Source organism: Lygodium microphyllum, chromosome 18 (genome assembly GCF_053477565.2).
Source record: "Lygodium microphyllum isolate KBCC chromosome 18, Lygodium_microphyllum_v1.1.10, whole genome shotgun sequence".
In the NCBI taxonomy this organism is placed as follows: domain Eukaryota; kingdom Viridiplantae; phylum Streptophyta; class Polypodiopsida; order Schizaeales; family Lygodiaceae; genus Lygodium; species Lygodium microphyllum.
In genome coordinates, this window is record NC_141152.1 from 109,056,722 (window position 1) to 109,078,598 (window position 21,877).

The 21,877-nt window shown below is 42.2% G+C and overlaps 1 protein-coding gene across 3 annotated transcripts; it reads right to left on the reverse strand.

Moving 5' to 3' along the window:
• Positions 1-7,338: 7,338 nt before the first annotated feature.
• Positions 7,339-21,624, reverse strand: LOC148021254 (putative serine/threonine-protein kinase PBL7). Of its 3 annotated transcripts, none has more exons than XM_087699105.1 (5): positions 21,253-21,624; positions 20,277-20,458; positions 20,005-20,194; positions 19,463-19,854; positions 7,339-9,763 (listed from the first exon to the last, which is right to left on the reverse strand). In XM_087699105.1, the coding sequence occupies exons 1-5, from the start codon at positions 21,353-21,355 to the stop codon at positions 9,353-9,355; spliced, it is 1,278 nt and encodes a 425-aa protein (XP_087555231.1). In that variant the 5' UTR covers positions 21,356-21,624; the 3' UTR covers positions 7,339-9,352. The 3 variants fall into 3 exon arrangements, with proteins under 3 accessions (XP_087555231.1, XP_087555230.1, XP_087555232.1); XM_087699104.1 differs by having other exon boundaries at positions 7,906-9,883; XM_087699106.1 differs by lacking the exon at positions 20,277-20,458 and having other exon boundaries at positions 7,906-9,883.
• Between the last annotated feature and the right edge of the window lie 253 nt (positions 21,625-21,877).

Genomic DNA, 21,877 nt, shown 5'->3' on the forward strand with positions numbered 1-21,877 from the left:
CATTTCTTGTCTCTCTCTTTCTTGCTCTTGCTCTCCCGCCATAGCTCGCGTGCAAGCTTCGATCCTTCTCACCTTTCAACTGGTATCATAGCTTGGCATTCTCTTGCTCGAGCTCGACTCGATGCTTCCCGACCTTTGCATCGACTCGCTTCATGCATTGGGTCTCCATCCCAGCAGCCATATCCGATCTCCCCGAGCTCCCGTCACTCACGAGCTTCCCGAGCACCTTCCCAGCCTATTGAGGCACCTTCAAGGCATTGATACTGAGGTATTTGATCATTCTTTCAGGGTTTTATTTCAGTCTACAGGTTGCAAATAGCAAGGGCAGCCATGGCTTCAAACCCTTGAAGCTTATTCCCCTCATATTGTGCCTTACACCTATCAAGGCTCAAAGAGGCTTGTCATAGGCCTTTGATAGGCCCTTCTTGAGCCCCCCATTACCCCCTTTTCAACCCATGTGGAGCAGCAGCAAGTTCAGCACCAACAGGTCAGATTGCATCATTTTTTTCCAGGCTGTGAGCACTCATCTACTTCAGCTCCACACTTGGCCATTGCTTCTTGCTCTCTACCTTGATCAAGAGGGCTATAGACTTCATGTTTGATGTCATTCAAGCTTTGGGCATTGGTCTTGATCATTCGGGGCTGATCTCTTCAGATTTGGGACTGTCATAAACTGTCATAACAGGCTGAAAACAGGGCAGCACCATTAGCATTAGCATTTGTTGCTTATACTCCATTCCGGTTGTGCTATTTGATGCCCGTATGCGGTCTACATGATGCCTAGTGCCTTGGGAATGTATGCACATGATTATGCCATGATTTTGGCCTGAAATATTGGCCAATTTGGAACTGTTATTTACTGTTATACAGTGCTGGAAACAGGGCAGCCACACTTGGCATTGGCATTTGATGCTTATACTCTACTCCGGTTACCTTATTTGATGCCCGTATGCGGTCTACTTCCTACCCGGATGTATTGGGGATGTATGCATTTGGTTTGACCATGATTTTGGCTTGAATTCGGGGCTGAAATCTACTGTTTAGAACAGTAAATACATGCTGGAATAACAGTGGGCTGAAGGTCCTTTACATGCTTTGGCACTTACCTACCGATACCGGATGTATGCTTTGAGCTTTGGCATGATGTCTCTGACATTTGGGGACGACTTGGAGTATATGTATGAGATTATGGGATGCTTTTGAGCTTCACATTAGCTCCATCTTCACTGGCATTTGGACCGACTTGGCATGCTTGTGAACCACCTATGCCTCATGTCTCTGCTTGACAGTTAGGCTTTTGCATTACATGCTTTGGTTCGTGACATATGCTATTTGGTTTGTGTATGCCATACCAACATTTGGAGCTTGGATTTGGATGTATTTGAGCATTCCCAGCTTACTTGATCACTGATCTTGGTTGCTATTTGGATGTCATTGAGTTGATCGAGAGCTTATTTGGGCTTATGTATTGCTTCATGGTTAATACGACCGGTGCTTCATGTATATCATGCTCTCTTGGATGCGCTTGATGCATTGACAGGGTCACTTTTATCACTGGTGCTTTCTCTTGGGTTGTTTGAGCTTCTGAGCTCGCTTTGTACGCCTTTTGTGCCAGTGGGAGCATTTTACATGCTTGCTTGACCTTTGATAGTTGCATGCTATTGGAGCACTTACATGTATTTGGAGCAGTTTATGTCTTGAGCAGCTACATACGCATTGAGACTTTGGGATCATACTTCGATCTTTATGGATATGCATTGATGTACTCTTGGTTCACAGGATGCTTATGAGCTGAGTCTCATATTTGGATCTTTCTCTTTGAGCAAACACCTATTTGTGTCAGGTTTTGACAGTTACAGGAACACTTTGCCTAGAGTGTCTGGGGGTGTGCCTTTCACTGGCAGATGTTATTCTGACATGCTTCGGTGTTGAGATCATGTTCTTTTCATTGTCATTGGCCTTGCTTATGTCCGTTTCATGCCGGCTTTGGACCTAGCATTGTTTGCTTGACATTGGATCCTATTTTGGGACAGTTTGCTCTCTAGACTGCATACCTGCAATTTATTACATCAAGCAGTTATTGATGGACCGAGGTATACTTTTCATGCTGAAATATCCTGATTTGGTGTACCGCACCTAGTACTAAGTGGGCAGCAACTTTTGGCACACTTTGCTCGCCCTTTGGACCCCGTTTTGGTCATTTTTGGGCAGTTTCTGCAGTAAAACAGCAAGCAGTTTTGGACTGTTTGGGCATTTCCAGCCTACATAATGGCGTCATCTTCGCATGATAGTGCCATCTTTAACATTACAAAGTTAGATGATACCAACTACTCTTACTGGAAGAGTCAAATATGGCAGGTCTTGGTGCAGAAATCTCAGATTAAGCCACTTCGGTTGAGTGGGGAGCAGCCTGAAACTATGGACAATGACGACTGGCTTGAACTTGATGAGGTATGCAAGTCCACGATTGTATTATCTCTCACTGAACAGGTACATTATAACGTATTTGAGGAAGCACAGAGTGCATGGGATCTATGGAATAAGATCAAGAATCTTTATGATAAGAAAAGTCCGACAAGTCAGATGTACTAGTTGAAGCAGCTTATGGATCTGCGCATGAAGGATAATGCGACTATGTCTGCTCACTTAAGCCAGTTCCATGCTATACTGAAGAACCTGACTTCGCAGGATATCACCTTTGGAGAGGAAGTAACTCCTCTTTTCTTGCTTGGGACTCTGAATGAGTCATGGGATGTATTCCGCACTGCTCTTTGTGCCTCTAGTGATACTCTAAAATTGGCAGATGTTGAGAGTGCTCTTCTTTAGGAAGAGGTGAATCGCAAAAACTTGGATGCCTCTCGTGGTAGTCATGCTTTGACAGTTAGAGGCAGGAATGACAGGAATGATCATGGTAATAACCGTGGCCGTGACTCGCAGAAGGGTCGGTCTAAATCTCGTGGCAAGTCGCATAGTAAGGCGCGTGGGCGCAATGCAAATGTCACTTGTCATCATTGTGGGAAAAAGGGCCATATTAGACCACAATGTCATGAGTTGCGCAAGGATAAGGGGAAAGATAAAGTGCAGGAGAAGTCCTCTGATCGCAGCATAGTACCTGCGAAGTCCAGCGTCAAGATTGAGGAAATTAATGTCACGCAGACTGAGGAGTCCGATGGTGCTGATGAGTTTATACTTGCAGCTAGTTCTTTTGATGCTTCACACTTGACTAAGACATCTAGTATGTATGCACAGTGCTGGTTATTGGATTCCGAAGCATCCTTCCATGTGACACCTTACCGTGAGTGGTTCCACTCTTACCGCACTATATCTGGTTCAATCAGACTTGGAGACGACAGGTCTCTTGATATTGTGGGCATGGGTGATATTCAGTTGCAGTTTTCCACTGGCAGTTCATTTTTGCTTACGGATGTACGTCATATACCTGCGCTTACGCACAGTCTTATGTCTGCAGGACAGCTGGATGATGCAGGATTTCATGTATGTTTTGGGAATTCTACCTGGAAGATTACTCGTGGCAGACTTGTACTTACTAGAGGCGCCAAGGCTGGCAACCTCTATCCTCTTGTTGTATCTGGGTCCTCAGTTGACCATGTTTTGGCAGTGGGTTCTATCCCACATGTATCACTTTGGCATGCTCGTTTAGGGCACGTCTTTAAAGGGAATGAAAATGTTATCTGGTTTGCAGTATCTTCCGCCTTTGGACTATGCACGTTTTGACTCGTGTGATCATTGTCTTTATGGTAAGCAAAATAGGTCTACGCATAAGAAATCGGGTAGGCCACGCATGAGTGAGCCCTTGGCATTGGTGCATTCCGATGTTTATGGGCCTATACCTTGTATGTCTATGGGTGGCGCGAAGTACTTTGTTACCTTCATTGATGATTTTTCTAGGAAAGTGTGGGCTTATCCCATAAAGCAAAAGTCCGATGTCTTGGCAGTCTTTCAACGTTGGCTTGCTCTTGTTGAGAACCACACTGGATATAGGCTGAAATGCCTTAGGACTGACAATGGGGGAGAATATGTCTCACGTGCTTTTGAGCAGTTTTGTGATGACAGGGATATTAAGCGTCAGTTGACCACCCCTTACACCCCACCCCAGAATGGTTTGGCTGAGCGCATGAACAGGACTATTCAGGAGCGTGTGCACTCTATGCTTAGCCATGCAGGCCTATCCCAAAGTTTTTGGGCTGAGGCAGTTAGTACGGCAATGCATGTCATAAACCGATCGCCTTCCAGTGGATTGGATTTCCAGGTTGCAGAGGAAGTTTGGGTTGGTAAGCCACCCTCTTATGCGCATCTCTGTGTCTTTGGATGTGAGGCATTCTGCCATGTGCCCAAGGACAAGAGGAGTAAATTGGATCCAAAGAGTATTAAATGCATATTCCTTGGCTATGGTGAGTCAGGAGAGATGGGCTATCGCCTATGGGATCCGCAGGCGCGGAAAATAGTACGCAGCCATGATGTCGTCTTCCATGAAGACAAGATGCACAGGCAGCCTGAGAAGGTGGTTGAGATCCGCAGAGTGATCTTTCAAGAGGAGCCTAGAGCTCCAGCACAGCCAGTAGTACAGCCTGCATCAGTTCCTCCACAGGGCCAGGGTGTTGGACAGGCAGTTAGACAGGCAGCAGAGCCTGCGATGAGACGGTCTGCTAGAGACAGACGTCCACCTGACACAGATTTCAGCCCTCTATGCATTATGTTTTGGTTACAGATGCAGGAGAGCCTTTCACTTATGATGAGGCTATGCACAGGGGTGACAGTCACTCCTGGGAGAGGGCTATGCAGTCTGAGATAGACTCCCTGCATAAGAATGAGACTTGGGATTTGGTTGCCTTGCCTAAGGGCAAGAAGACTTTGCCATGCAAGTGGGTGTACAAGCTGAAAAGTACCCCTGGACACCCCAAGCCGGCATACAAGGCTAGATTGGTAGCAAAGGGTTTTAAGCAGGAACATGGTGTGGACTTTGATGAGGTCTTCTCTCCTGTGGTTAAGATGACCACCCTGCGCTTAGTCTTGGCTTTGGTTGCACAGCTTGACTTAGATCTATATCAGATGGATGTCAAGACGGCTTTTCTACATGGGGACTTGCATGATGAGATCTATATGGATCAGCCTAAGGACTTTGCAGAACCTGGTAGGGAGCACCTAGTGTGCAAGTTTAAGAAGAGCTTGTATGGCTTGAAGCAGGCACCTAGGGAATGGTATCATAAGTTTGATGCCTTTATGCAGTCACAGGGCTACAACAAGAGTGCTATGGATCCGTATCTTTACACGAAGAAAGCCTGTGATGGCAGTTTGCTTATCTTGGTACTCTATGTTGATGATATGCTGATAGCAGGGAAAGCTCATGATGAGCTAGATGCTCTTAAATCTCAGCTGAAGAAGAGCTTTGAGATGAAGGATTTGGGACAGGCCTCACATATACTTGGGATGCGCATTAAGCGCGATAGGCATCAGGGGCTTTTGTATCTCTCACAGCGGGAGTACATTCATAAAGTCCTTGAGCGCTTCCGCATGCAGAACGTAAAGCCTATTGGCTGTTCATTACCTTCTTATGTGAAGGTATCACAGGCCGATTGTCCGCAGACAGATGAGCAGAGGGCCGAGATGGCCAAGATCCCTTATGCTTCAGCCGTGGGCAGTTTGATGTATGCCATGATAGCCACTCGTCCAGATATTGCGCATGCAGTTGGTGTTGTGGCACGCTATATGGCTACACCTGGCAGCAGACATTGGAATGCCGTGAAGGGTATCATGAGGTACTTGAAGGGCACAGCAGATATGTGTATTTGCTATGGCAGCCAGGATACAGGGGTCGTGGGGTACATTGACTCCAATTATGCAGGACATGCAGATAGTAGGAAGTCCACTTCTGGCTATGTATTCACCTATGCTGGAGGGGCTGTCTCTTGGATGTCCAGGGTTCAGAAGTGTACGGCTTTGTCTACCACTGAGGCCGAGTATGTTGCAGCCACTGAGACTTGCAAGGAGGCCATAAGGCTAGGCCGTCTAGTTGTTGACCTTGGGATTGATGCTATACCTACACTGCATTCGGATTCTATGAGTGCCATTTAGTTGGCTAAGAATCCGATCTTCCATGCGAAGACAAAACACATTGAGGTGAGGTATCACTTTATACGTGGTGTTGTGAAGGACAAGTCTGTTGACCTTGTCAAGATCTCCACTGACGAGAATCCTGCAGATCTACTCACGAAAAGCCTCTCTACTGAGCGCTTTGCCTTCCTCAGGAGATTGATGGGCATTGGATGAGATGTTGCCTTTCCTCATCCCTTGTACCTATGTACATTTGTACTGTCTTTTCTTTTTTCTTTTCTCTCACTAGGGCAGATTCGCCTTTAAGTGGGAGATTGTTGGGGATAAAGGCGCCTCCGCCGTGCCGCCCCGTGTATTACTACACTGACAGTACCCGCCACTGCACACTACAGGTGGCGGGCGCCCGTCACGTCACTTTATTCTTTATTCTTTTAGTGACAGTTTGAATAAAGGAAGGCCCGGTCACACATTGTGACTGTTGGAGTTCCCATTTCTTGTCTCTCTCTTTCTTGCTCTTGCTCTCCCGCCATAGCTCGCATGCAAGATTCGATCCTTCTCACCTTTCAATAATATGCATTGGATGGCAATAATGCAAGCTAAATTTGATTCTATCATTAAGAAACAAACATGGGATTTAGTGTCTTTGCCCTTTGGAAAAAAAACCATTGAAACAAAATGGATCTACAAGGCTAAAATGGAATGCAGATAGATCCATTGGCAAAAATAAGGCAAGGCTTGTAGCTAAAGGCTATGCACTAAAGAAAGGCATTGACTATGAGAAGACATTTGTCCTACCTCCTGAATAACTACCATCAAGTCTATGGTTGCTTTGGCTGCCCATTATGGATGAATTGTGCATCAATTAGATATTAGAAATGTCTTTTTACATAAGAAACTTCATGAGAAAGTATATGTACAACAACTCATAGGTTTTGCAGTTGAGGAATCCGAACACTTGGTCTGCAAGCTGAAAAAGCCTTTATATGGCTTGAAACAAGCTCCTAGAGCTTCGTATGCAAAGATTAATGCATTTTTACTTAGCGAAGGGTTTATAAACAACTCATCTGAGTTTACCCTTTACATATGTAAAGAGGGGGAATCCATGCTGATCATTTATCTATATGTCGATGATCTTTTACTTACAAGGACACATGTGGGTCAAATTTCAATATTTAAACAAAATTTGCAGTAAACTTTTGAGATATCAAACTTGGGATCTTTACATTATTAATTGGGCATTCAATTCATACATGATGCTAGAGGTATTGGTTTATCACAATCAAGATACATCAGTAAACTTCTTGAGAAGTTTGGCTTACAGGATTGCAAGTCAATCTATACACCAATGGAACCTGGACTAAAGTTGTCATTACATGATGATAGTGATTTGTTTAATATACACAATGCTCCAACGGTTGTATGCATTATTTACCTATGTAACACTAGACCAGACATATAGTTTGCAGTTTCAATCCTAAGCAGATATATGCATCAACCACGCGTATCACATTAGCAAGCTGTCAAGCGTGTCTTTCGTTACTTGCAAGGTATTAGATCTCTTGGATTGCTTTGTGCCAAGGGAGGACCACTGTAGTTATATGCTTACAGTGATTCTGATTGGCCTCATGATTATGATTCACGTCACTCCACAAGTGATAATTGTTTTTTTCTTGGCTCATCTTGCATATCTTGGCTTAGCAAGAAACAATCCACTGTCACCACATCGTCATGTGAAGTTGAATACAATGCAGCTTTCACTACCACAATTGAATGTGTATGGATTAGACGCTAGCTAGTTGATTTGGATGTATCTGTTACGGAGCCTACTCCTTTGTTCACTGACAGTCATTGCCATTGCAGTGGCACAAACCCAATGTTTCATGCACGCATAAAACACATTGAGATATAGTATCACTTTGTCAAAGAGAGCCTACATACAGGTGATATCAACCTTGCCTATTGTCCTACCACTAGTAATGTGACAGACATCTCCACCAAAGCTCTTCCTCATGACAAATTTGAAGCATTTCGCAATACTTTAAATTTGATCTCCTTTGGTGACGAATGATCCTTGCACTTTTGATCACTCTTCACTCCAAGGAAGGTTTGTTGGGTTTCACTCACAGAGGAGTATCGGTGATCAATAGGACACGAGCACTTTTTCCTCTCGGTAGGAGAGGTTTTTTTCCCCGAGACTTATTGTCTTCTTTCGTATGTGCTTATGTTACACACTTACGGGCACTTATCCTATTCGCGTGTGAACACTCCCTACAACCCCAAGGTATAAGGGTTGTACTTCGTACTTTCAGTTTACACTCTTTCAGTCCATTGCATTGGATGTTGTGCTTCACTCTCCACACTGTCTACTGCACTCTCAGCTGAGCTTCGATCCTCTCAAAGTATGTTTCAGCATAGCATACAGTTTACAGAATTCCAGATATAGAAAGAACTAATCACAATGGATATGGAATGCAGCATTTGTCCAGTATTGCAAACATTACCTTATGATAGCAGCATAAATTGCAATATTTGGTTACTAGTACCAGAGCATTCAAACCCCTTACAATAGGAATGATGGTTTTGGTGAAAGCATAGCAATTCAGAACTTGTGAGTTCCTTATCAAGAGGTAAAACTCATCATAACAAATAATTTATGTAACATATCCACCCATTGAGACTGCCACAGAACTTCCTGCTGCACTTGTCCATTACAAAAAGTACAGTGATGTTTTGCTTCATTGAGATGAAATAAGTATGTTTGATAATACTTGAAGGCTTTGTGCTATTTGTATAAACATATGAAATCTCTGATAATCGTGAATCTTCTTCATCTGCACTTCCCTCAAAAGTCTCTCTCAAGGAGCACATGCTGCAGACTGCATGCCTGTATACATAAGACTATCTTCAAGTGATTTACATGCTTTTGACTTCTTTCTTCGATGAAGCCAGAAAAAGGTGCCGCGTAAGACTGCGATTCATGCCCCCATCAAGTTAGCATCTTGAATGTACACCAGCTTCAGCTACTTCACACAAGTCTATCTCCTAAGCCTGCCACAGTTCTGAATAGATCATGATCATCATACTGTGCCAGAATTGCTTTCATTGCCTTGAACATTCTCCATTTTGCTCCTGCCAATTTTTGCCTCCAAACCCTTGCTTCTGTTATAGCTCTCTCACAATACCAGCACTCTTCAGTGTCCCGTTAGTCCGTTGAGGGCCAACCTTTTCCCTATCCAAATCTGGCTCAATCCTCAGGGTCACATTTTCTGTTATTGAGCAATTAGTTGCAAGTTCCATTCCTTCTTAACATGCCATTTTCTCTTACACAATTATCTGGAGAATTAGATGCCGGTGATCGTATGCCAACCTGTTTAAGCATCCGGTCTGTTTCTTTACACCGATTGTCAGGGGAATAACGGCTGCCACCCTGCCGCAATACTCTATCACTATCCCTGTACCGATTATCAGGGGAATTTGATGCAGGAGATCGAGTTCCACCTTGTCGAAACATTCTCTCCACAAAACCACGCTCCTCTCCATTGCTTGCCTTTCTTTCCCTTTCCTTCTTATCCCTAGATGGTGAAGGTGAGAATTTGTTGATAGGATGTATTCCAGGGTCATACTTCTGAGATGTCAAATAGTTCAAAGCAGTTACCACATCACCAATAAGCGGCCGGGTCACTGCATCTTCCTGCAAGCACATGGCAGCAACAGCAATTGCTTGATACAGGCCTCTCATTGGGAACCGTCCTTGAAGTGATGGATCAGCCATGTGATGAAACTTTTTTCGATCTTTGAATAACGGTTGAGCCTAATTTTTGTTGGAAATTTTAAAAGCAATGTTAGATCAAGGAATGAAAACACTTGCACCCTAGCTTGCAATCAAAATCAAAATCTTCAGACTAAATGTCCCATCATAAGATCAAAAACATTTAAACTTGCAAGGTAAGAAAAATGGCCTAAATTTCCACACTGTCGGATACACAGTACTCAAGCTGTGGGCACTTTTCATGCAGTTACAAGTCTCAACTGCTGAAACTACTGGCTAGAGAGTGAACTGAGGTCAGCACTGTAAAGCCTTAATGCACTTACTACATAGAAACGACCCTACTGTTTTTCAGAATTTAAACCAGACCTTCGCTATGTCATCCTATGCATCTATTTGCTGTCCATGATCTTTTGCCTGTAGCACAATAGGTTTTTGCGCATTTTCAACATCAAAAGGGACACAATTTTCAATTGATGGCTGCTGAATGGCTGGCTGTTCATGCTGAAATTTAACCTTCTTTTTGTCAAGATCACCATGTGTAGCAATTTTCAGCAACTTTGCCTCATTAAATACGTCTCGGCTGCATACTATCTTCCTACCCTGAGAAAGCCAAACTCTATAACCCATCTCTCCCTCATCTCCATATCCCATGAAGATGCCCTTAATCGATTTCATGTCTAGTTTGGTCCTTTGTTCTACAGGTACATGCACAAAGGCATCACAACCAAAGACATGTAAATGGTCATATGAAGCAGGTTTGCCAGACCAAACCTCTTCAGGAATGCCATTTTCCAATGCACGATTGAGAGCGCGATTGCATACATGAACTGCAATTTTAAGAACCTCTCCCCAAAACTGATGCGGGAGATTAGCTGTGGCCAATATGCATATGACCCTCTCACAAAGTGTGCAATTAAATCTTTCAGCCACGCCATTTGATGCACGATTATAAGGGGCTATCAACTCCCTCTTAATGCCATGCATCTCACAAAACTTGTTAAATTCATTTGAGACATACTCACCCCCATTATTTGTTCTTATGGCTTTCAACTTAAGCCCTTTTTGTGTGGTAACAAAAGCATGAAACTTTTTAAAAGCATCAAGTACTTCCTTTTCGCTTTTAAGTACATACACCCATGACTTTCTACTGAAATCATCAACGAAAGTAACAAAGTAACGTGCACCCCCATACGAATTAATAGGCATAGTGCACACATCAGAGAGTACTAAGTCAAGAGCATTAGACTTCTTAATGACACCAGAGTAATAAGGAGACTTTACATGTTTTCCATATAAGCAATCATTACAAAATTCGAGACCACAACCTTTTATATCAAATCTCCCTAAAGAGGAGAGAACCTGAAGGCCTTTCTAGCTCATATGACCAAGTATTTTGTGCCAAAGCTCCATCTATGAATGGACTTCAACCACAGCCAAGAACTTACCAAGTAATGCTTTACAATGCAAGTAATATAAAGCCCCCCTTTTGATGCCTTTAACAATCAGCATAGAGCCCTTATGGACCTTCCAAGATCCACCACCAAAGGTAGTAAAATATCCTTTAGCATCAAGCTGCCCAAATGATAGTAGACTTTTCTTTATGCCAGGTACAAATTTGACATCCTGCAAAATCAGCTCTTAGCCATTTTCAACAGCCAAGTGAATGGTTCCAACACCCTCTATCTCACATGCATAGTTATTACCTACATAAACCTTGCCTAGGCAACCTACAGTGTATTCAGAAAATAACTCCAAAGAGGGGGAAACAATAAAAGAGGCACCGTTGTCCACTATCCATGATAGTGATAGCCCATCATGAGCTGAAAGTAAGGTATCAATTACCTCCTTTTTGGTGATGTGCATATCACCTGCTACTACCATAATATCTGCATCATTACATGAGGCTACAACAAGTATCTCTTCATTGTCAAAAAGCTCTTCAATCACCACACTAGATGCAACATTTGCCTTTGCAACTTCTTTTAAGGAAGAGCTATCATCATCTTTCTTATCATCCTTCTTTTTCTTACCCTGCTGTTTCTTTCTTTCTTACTCTTTCTTGAAGTACCGGCAATCGGGCTTTTTATGTCCTTTACGCCCACACTGATAGTATGTGACATCCTGCTGTTTGCCCTTGCTTTTGCTCCTTCTTTTCCCTTTACTGGCTGCATTACCCCTCTTTTCAAACCTGCCTCTCACATGGTAAGCTGAGCCATTGCTTTCACCACTAGACTTTCTTTTGATTTCTTCATCAAGAATTGAACCTCTTACACCATCAAAAGTCAAAGCAGGATTATTGCTAAGTGACACAACCAAAGATTCCCAACTGTCATGCAAAGTCATCAATAAGAAAATAGCTTTTAATTTATCATCGAAAGCCGTCAAACCAGAGTCCTGCAAAACTAACTCAAAACCCCTGTGAAAGCACTCGAATGCTCAGATGCTGGCTTAGACTCATCCAACTCCATGTTCACAAGTTTACGCATGAGATGCAGTTGATTCACAGAAGTTGTATTTCCATAAGTGTCCTTAAGCTTTTTCCATATAGCATAACCTATATCAAAACACTTGATGTCTATAAGTACATCATCAGACACTGCCATCTTAATGTATGCAATGGCCTTCTTATTAAGTCTAGCCCAATCCACATATGTCATAGCTGCAGGCTTAGTCTCCAAGAGAGCATCCTCACGATCCTTGAGAAACAAAATGCCTTGCATCCTATCCTTCCACAAGTCAAAGACAGTGCCATCAAACATCTTGATTTCAAAGAGGGATTTAGTGTCACTGCTGCTAGAAGTATTTGCAGCCATTTTTCAGCAATAAACCAGAAATTCAATGCTGCAATTTATGACAATAAAAAATGAGCTAATTATTCAGCTGATTTCAACCCAATTTTTCAGTAAATAATAGCAAGATTCAGTCCAAGTACGTGTATAGCAGTAGAACGAATGACTTTCAGCAGTATGACTGCAATTTCAGCATACATTAAATGCATACATCACTGACAGGTAACTCCCACTTCAGCAATATCACCAAAAATACATCTCCACCAATCCCACGTCTGCAAATGATCACTAAGACTGCTACAACATGAATAATCAGCAATACATCAACTCAATGGAAGCTGTCCAACATGTGTACTACATATGTTTGTGCTCGTATCATCTTCTAATACCCAAAACACCAAGAAATCTCTGCAATTTCTCCAAAATCGCACAAGCGGGAGATAAAAATGCTCAAATCACTCTTGCTTATAACCACAAGATTGCTTCAGCAATATTCCCAAAGTGCATTTCACGCATTAACTTTGCCAAAATCCATAGATTTCAACAAAAGCCCCGAAATTTCACTGACCAATCTGCCCCGATTACATTAATACATGTTTCCGAAAGCATATAACTTGCAAATTTAGCAAAATTTCACAAAATTTTGCAAAAGCCCCAAATTTCTCGGGTCTAATTGTGCACCAATGTCAGCCAATCTAACTCAGCTGAACAAAATTTCACCAATACAGCAAAAGCCCCAAATTTTATGAGTCCAATGTTGAGAAATTCCACTCAAATGAGTAAAATTTCAGTAAATTTGGTGAAATCCCCAATTCAAATGCGCACAATGTCTGCAATTTGCAAATGCCTCAATTTTGCATGAGCAGCACTCAATCTGAAAATCCCCAAATTTCTGGGCATAAATATGTACAAATCTGAACTCTATGCTTATGCGCGCAAGCCAAGGTGAAATTCAAGGAGAATTTTGAAGAAAACCGAATTTGTGACCTTAAGGAAAAATGACATGACGAGGTCCATTGACCTGTCAATCACATCGCGTGACTTGGAACCCCCCTGGTTGACTCGCATGACGCAGGAAGCCCCGTCGATAGCTGCCCGTCTGACTTGCGTGACGCAAGCGACGACGTCTCACTGCAGGCGTTACTTACTCGTTGCCACGCTGGTTCGCATCAAACATCGTCTGTCACCTATTGCCGTCCAGTCCTTTGCTGCCGTCACCCTGGACACAAAGTTCAATCGTCACATTGGAAACGACATCCTCTTCCCTCATGCCTACTGCTGCCCGCTGGTCCACACTGATCACGCTGGACCTACCTCCTGGTCCTAACTGTTCATGAGCTGCCTTTGACCTCGGGTCTGCTATTCACAACCTGCCTTTGACCTTGAGAAAAGTGCACTCTGTGCTCTGATACCAAATTGAAGGAGAGAGTGCGCAATGGAGTGCGAGATCACTGCAGAGCTAAGCTAAGAGTTAGAGGGAGTACCAGTTCATGATAGTACATAGAATAAAAGAATGTATTTATATGTTAGGGTACAAGGTACAATAACGGTGTGTTCACACCTATAAGACTATTTACACCGAGACGAAGGGACTTCACACCCAACGTCCCTGTGGTAATTTGTTCAAGAACAAAGTGACTTAATCATCAGCTACCTTGGATAAGCTAGTAGTGGCAAATTAAGCAAGCAATCACCGATACTCAAACAACTTGACAATCAAATCATCCCCCTCACTGATTTGGAACTCTTTAAGCTTATGGTCAAGGTTGATTCATTGGGTATGATCACACGAGCAGCATAACAATCAACTAGATATACCCAACGCTGAGATCCAAGGTCAAAGTGTTGGAGTTGAGAGTAAATTGAGGTTTAAGAACCTGCATCAACTCAAATCTGGTTATGGCATTTCTGCCCTTCCAAGAGTAAACTACCTCATATAAGAACTTATGGGGGTCAAGCTTAGGTTCTTGCATATAAACAAGTTTCACAAGCCTTGGGAATCCAAGACCTGCCATATCAAATTTGACCCAAGTGGTAAATAAAATCCATTAAATTAAGTCTTATCTATAAATGCATGCTTAGTTGATGCAAATGGATGAATGGCTTGAGAAGAAGGATAAGTGGGTGGCATAAGATAGAAAGGTGGATAACTAGACCACTACATGAGGCATCGAAGTGCCTGGCATGGTGATTCCCTAAAGAAGGTTATTGGCTTGTGAATGGTCCAAATGCCAAAAAGGTGTAGGATGGCCCACTGGCTATTGTCATGTTGGCAAACTGTGTGGTCACTTGAGAGATGAGAAAATAGGGTGGGGCTTGAGACAGAGATGGGATACCCAAGCGTATAGGGGCCCACGGATAGTTGGATTGGGAGATAAACTCCCACTACGATGCACCTCCATCACTTGGCTATGCAAAAGCAAAGGACCTAAAGGGATAAGATGTGTCTATATTTGGAGATCCTTGCAATGTGGTGTGTGGTTGTACAGTCAGAATGGTGAATGGTGATGTGGAAAATGGTGTAAATATAGATATGGATGCAATAGAAGAGAAGGGTTGGATGGGTGAAATTGAAAATTCTAGTGGAGATGGGATAGAAGTGAATGGAAATTTATTCTTAGTAGATTGAAAACTAGATGGTGATGTTTGAAACGATGATGCACAAACTTCATGCTGACTTTGAGAAACAAAACTTGAAGAAGGAAATTTTGGGTTTCTCTCATACACACCTCTTCTTATGTTTACATAAAAGTACCTATCTTCTTCATGACTTAGACTGTTATGAATTAAGTGTTTTATACTCTTCACTCTTAAATATTACCAACATCTTGCATAAAAGTAGAAACATTAAAAGTGGAAACAAAAGTAAAAACTTATGTACTTGACACCAAAGTAGAAGCAAGGGAAGAATATAAAGATTTATACTTCATGTCTACTTCTCCAATAAGAGGGTCAGTCTCATATGGAGGTTTCGTCCTTCTCATAAAATCATTAGACCTATATGCGAAATCTAAGAGTGAATAAACAATGTTATCCTCCAATTTTGTTGTTGGGCTCAATACATGAGAATCAAATCATACTTGGCCCATGAGATCTCATAGGGTCTATAGACACCATGATAGTTAGATGTCTCACAACAATGTCGAAACCTCACTAGGCAAGCAATGAAGCCCACTTTTGCTCAATTCTTAGTATAGGACATTTCGGAGACTAAAGTGGTAAAGTAGTGTTCAAAGTCATCTTCCCTCTATGACTCTCTTTCTAATAACGAGCTTTCCAATCAAAGACCTAGATTTCTTCAAAGAATGCCTAGCTTTAATATCATGTAAAGAAATACTCATCTAAAAATAATAAATACAATTAATGTATACGATGCTCAATGCAGCAAACACACTATGCAAAGGTGAAATATTGACTCTCAAACTCGTGTCTCAAGGACTGAAGGGAGGGCATCAGCTGTCGGGTGGGGCTCCACCATGGACGCCCAGCCCCTTTTTGGGACTATCCACTATGAAACCCTAAACGCAAATTGCATGTGAAGGATTTCTCAACAAGGACTAGCATTAATCAATTAATTAATGCTAGTCTAAGGGTCAACAAAGGTTGGGGACCACTCCAAGTTGCAAATGGCCTAGCCAATTTAATTATGAATGGGCACATTTAATTTTGAGCAGAGGCTAAAATTAATTTTCAAGATTATTTAATTCTGAAAATTAATTAAATGGCTGGATAATGCTAAAAAATGAGTTTAGAAGGCTACCACTCGGCAAATATGCCCATGGAAACTCAAGAAACGTTTTTGGAAGTTGGGTCTCAGTCATTCACTTAGTTTACAGCTAGGGGGGGGGAGAGAGAGAGAGAGAGAGAGAGAGAGAGAGAGAGCTGTTGGTCCATTTTCTAATCAAAGAACAGCAATTTGCTGCAAAAGACAGCCATCTAGGGGGCTCAGTAGGCAAGGGACAACAAGGAGTCACCTTCCAGGGACTGGCAATAGCATTACTGATCAAGCAATAGCATCTTGGAGGTATCTGGCAGTAGGTGACTGCATTAAATGCAGGCTAGAGCAGGCAACAAGTAGAATTTAGGGTTTTCTCACAAAGAAATTCAGATTTCTCTTTCATTTTGGCTTTCTCTCACTTTCTCCAACCCATTCTCAGGAGATCTCAGCATTTCTCAACCATTTTGAGCAAATCTCAGCCAAATTTAGTGGAGAGCAGAGAGATCTTTGCTGTAAACCCTAAATTTCTACAGAAATTAGGGTTTGACAACCACCTTGAAACCCGTGCCAATTGGTGAAGACATTGTATACTGAATTCAGCACCTGAAATTTGTGTAATTGTCAAGGAATTCAAATGCTAGCCCATTCATAGCAATTTATTATTTGGGGCAGCATTTGGCCAGTTGATTGTTCTATTCATGCAAGTCCTAGGTGAAGTGATCGCTGATTGTTGCTAAAGCAAAGAGGCTTTAGGAACAGCAAAGGAGATTGTAAATCTCAACTTGTACCCATTCCATTAGCAATCAAGTTAAAGAAATACCAAAAGGACCCCAGTTTTGGGGCTGACAGGGTGTCCAATGTCCAAGATTACTAAAGTAATTTGTGCATTTTAAGTTATGTTTATTTGTTGATTGGTGTAATTAAGTGCTTAATCAGGGAATTACCACCCTTTCAAAGAAGGAAGGTTGGCTTCATTGGCCACCTCTCCGATCAAGGAGGAAATACGGCATTTGGAGTGACTTTGGGAGGATACTTCTACATCTATAAATAGACAAGCTGCCCATGTGCAGGTTTCTCACTCTTCAGTCCAGATTTCAGTCATTAGCTCCCTTGTACCAGCTGTCTAGCCCCTGCCAACTCCAGCCCTTCAACTTCCAACCCTAGGCAACCTGATTTCAGCCATTGACCTGCTGCCTAGAGGCTCCCTACTACTGTGTTTGCTGCTCCGTTGCAAGTTGCAGCTGTCCACATCACCAGCGCACATGTTCTGCCTGTGTTTACAGCCTCTGCAGCCAAGTGACTGGCTGCTGCCCCTCTCCAGCTGCACAGACAAACTTTACAACAATGCTGCCCCAGATCTGCCCATTCCTGCTGCCACCCTAATCAGTCAGGTGCGCCACAGCTGTATTTTTGCTGCAGCCTGGTCGTACAGCTGCTGCCCCGTTCGTGGAGGTCTCCATCGTCATCAGCACACTCCTACAGGCTACATTTTGCTGCCTGCCCCTCTCCTACGGCTCCGACTAGTGGTTATTACACTCGGGATCCGTCTCCCATGGATGTCACACTCCTAAACTCTTCAGCTCCACCCTTGAGCATTCTAAGCACCCTTCCATTCATTTACAGCATTGATTCATTCACTTCAGAGTTCTCTTTCTTCTCTATTTGCATTTGTGTTTTTGTGTTTTCCATTTTGTGTTTTGAGTTTAGGGTTTGCATTTATTGCATTATTATCTAAGTTATTGTGTTTTACCTATGGTCATACATCCTACGTTTTCTCCATGCAAACCCTAGTATATCTTCACAAACACACCATCAGCATTGTTAGAGAAGAGAAACATCATCAAGAATGTCATGCTGAAAACCACCATTCTCCAAGAAAGCCTCTGAAAACACCAAAAGAGCAGAAGAGATCTATAAAGTCAAGGCTCCAATCCAAGCACAAGGAAAGACATCTACAATTGAAGACCACACTATCTCAAACCAAAGTTTAGCTCTCAAAGAAAGCCTCAAAAGTACAACATCATGCCATGGTAAGTGATAAATGAAGCCATCAAATCGAAGCGCCATAATGAAGAGATGATATGCCAAGTGAAAGGCAATGAAACAGAGTAGAGAAAACAGGAGACACCTGAAGCCACCAAAAGGTCCTTGACGAGCCAACAAGCTCAACAATCTTAGTGAAAATGCAAGTTACACAAGACAAAAACCCATATGCATCACAACATGCACATACAACACAAACACGCTCAATGATGCATGGAGTCTAGTGATAACAATAATTCAACATTAAAAAACCCTCTCTTAAGTGCAAATGCAAAGTGAAGAAGATAAGAATCAAAATGAAACAAATGTGTAAGAACAGCCACAAAAGGACTCCACTGAACCGATGCTTTCAGAGTCAAATTGTATGTCAGACAGCCAAAGAAAAGGGTCAAGAATGTGTCTATGAAGCATATGAATGAATGCACAATGCCCCATTCAACATTGTCATTGTCTTGTGTTCCAACCAATCTCTTCCATAACCAAGTCCAAACTAAACTATCATACCACAATATTGGGCAAGTCTTGTAGCACATGAACAGCATTCAATCTTTTATCATGATTTTCCTAGTAAACTTTTGCAATATCTACCAACCATCAACCACATGCCTCTGTATGGCCACACTCCCTGTACATAATACTAAAAGCACAAAAAATAGTGCTTTCTTGTGCTTATGATTGGTCCAACATAAATATAAGCAAGCTTATTTCAGTTTTAGACTGCATGAGTAAAGGCAGATCAAATTCCATGTATGCTATCAAAACCTCTCTTTCACCATCCTATCTCTCTTTTACATCCTTACTCTCTTTCTGCAAAAGAATTTATAGTAAAAGAAAAGCAAGCTTTGTTGTACGAATTTTAAAAAGTAATGTCATAAATACACATGCATAAGAAATTGAAATAGAAACATAGCAACTCTTTCACATACGGATTCTTGAACATCCACATGCCTGTGAAAACAGCATAGCAAACTCAACTTCTCATAAAGCATAGAGAATACAAAAATAAAGGCTAACACAGCAAATCTTTCAAAAACAGCCTTGTCAACCAAAAACAAAAAATTGAAACCTTACCCATGATACAAGATTATGCTCTCCTGCAGATCGAGAATTGTCAATGGCCTTTCTACCAGTGATAAGCTCTAGCAGCACAACTCCAAAGCTGTACACATCTGACTTCACTGTCAACTGCCCAGTCATAGCATATTCTGGAGCACAATAACCATATGTTCCCATAACTCGTGTAGAGACATGTGTCTTGTCTCCTACTGGGCCTAGCTTTGCAAGGCCAAAGTCACTCAATTTAGGGTGGAAACCTTCGTCCAAAAGAATATTTGAAGACTTGAAATCCCTGTAAATAACAGGTGGATTGGCTTTATCATGTAAATACTCCAACCCCCTTGCAGCACCAGCTGCTATTTTCATTCTTTTGTTCCAATCCAGAGACTCTTTATCAGGTGGAAGATCTAATCTCCCAAAACATGAAACAAAAACACACACACACAATTTCACAACTTGAGCTCAAAGAGCAGGTGCCTTAAAACACAAAAAAACTTCAAATCTCCAGGAGGAGACAAAGCATTAGCCTTAGCAGACAAAGACTCCAAACCCCATACCGTGTAAATGATCCTCTAGACAGCCCAAAGGCATGTATTCATAGACTAGAAGCCTCTGATCACCATCTGCACAATAACCAATCAGGTTCACTAGATTCGGGTGATGCAGAAGACTGAGCATTAAGACTTCAACTAAAAATTCTCTGTTTCCTTGAAGACCATTTCTGTCCAGTTGTTTAACAGCCACAATCTGCAACAAATAAAAGTATCTGTTATTGAGTTTAGCAGAATCAAATTAGTACCATACTCCGTCACATTAGCCAAATACTTGCCTGTCCAGTAGCCTCAAGGCGTCCTTTATAGACTCGACCAAAACCACCTTCACCAATAAGACAATCTGCTCTAAAATTCTTGGTCACTGCTGCGAGCTCACGGAAAGTGAAAGTTTGAGCAGCTATATGCTGACTGCCTTCTCTACGAGGTTCTGTAGTCTCACTCCTTGACTTCACTTTATCTGTAAGATTTCTGAAATTCAGTGTGCCGTTCGTGTATGTGATAAACTGAGGTCAGAATTCAGACACTACTATAGTGGCCCTAGACTAAAACTAAAGTCTTCCATAGAACTCTCACACACAAAAGGGTGCCCAATCTACGGCTGCCATGAGGGCAGAACAAAGCCATGTGAAATTTTCCAGTGGCCATGTAAATTACTCCCACTAGAACAGCAGAGTAGCCAAGCAGCATTTGTCAGCAACAGTCACTACCCCAAGTGACCTTCCTATAAACCTAAGAGTTCCACAGGCTAGCCCAGTGGCCAGGTAATATCAGCTAGTATCCCATCAACAATGTACAAAGAACCTGCACATTAAAGAGAAGACAACCTTTGAGGCCACCAATGAGTTATCTTCCTGGAAAGATCATTGCTCTTGCTCATTGAACTTGCAGAGAGAACATGCTCTTTTGATCAAGAACTGTGTTTTCCAGCAGCATGGATACATGCACAGGCATGGCGCCTTCTGAATCCAATATGGATCTAAACCCAAAGCCAGATTGTAGGGGAGAAATCAAAAAAGCCCATAAGCTGTATCCAACCCAAATTGTGCCTTATCTGCCGCTGCAGATATGTGAAAAGGCCACTGAGACTTCTATCATACAGCAATTGAATGTCACAAGAGTACAAGAGGCCATTGAAACATCTATCATACGGTAATTTACTATCACAAAAGTACAAGAGGCCATTTAAACATCTATCATACACAAGAGTACAAGAGGCAGTGAAGTGAATGCAAGTGATGAAATGAGGCTCACCGGAAGGGACATTTGTGATTCCTGCCGGCTGATAAGAGCCATCATCTTTGTCTGATTGTTTCTTCTCTAGCTTCCTGATGTCAAAACAGGCAAAGCAGCCCATCTTGTGTTTGCAGTCCAGCAGCAGCTATCGCATTACCACCAATTTACATCAAGGTGTGACCTTCTTGGAGGCTCTCAGTCCACGATTCTAAAACAGTAAGAGCCCAATTGGAGTGCAAGCGTGTAAGAAGAGAGGAAGATGCGATACGAGAGAGGCAGTTAAAGACGAGGCCAAGGCCTTACTTCATTCATAATGTTAAGGACAAGCAAGAAAAGATACCCGATACGAATGAAAGGGAGGATATTGAGAACACCTGATATGAGAATGAGAGAGAGAGAGAGAGAGAGAGAGAGAGAGAGAGAGAGAGGGCGGCGGGGGGTGCGGAAATCTATAGTTATAAATACTAGGCCTTGTGGTGTTACATAGATTATAGATATAATATTATACATAGTCATTAATATCATATCATAAAATTATTATTTTAAAATTTTATTTTTATATATGTATATTACACTCTTAATATTATACATAGATTATCAATATTACAAAATTCATCATAATTTGTAATACTAGTGCTTTGCA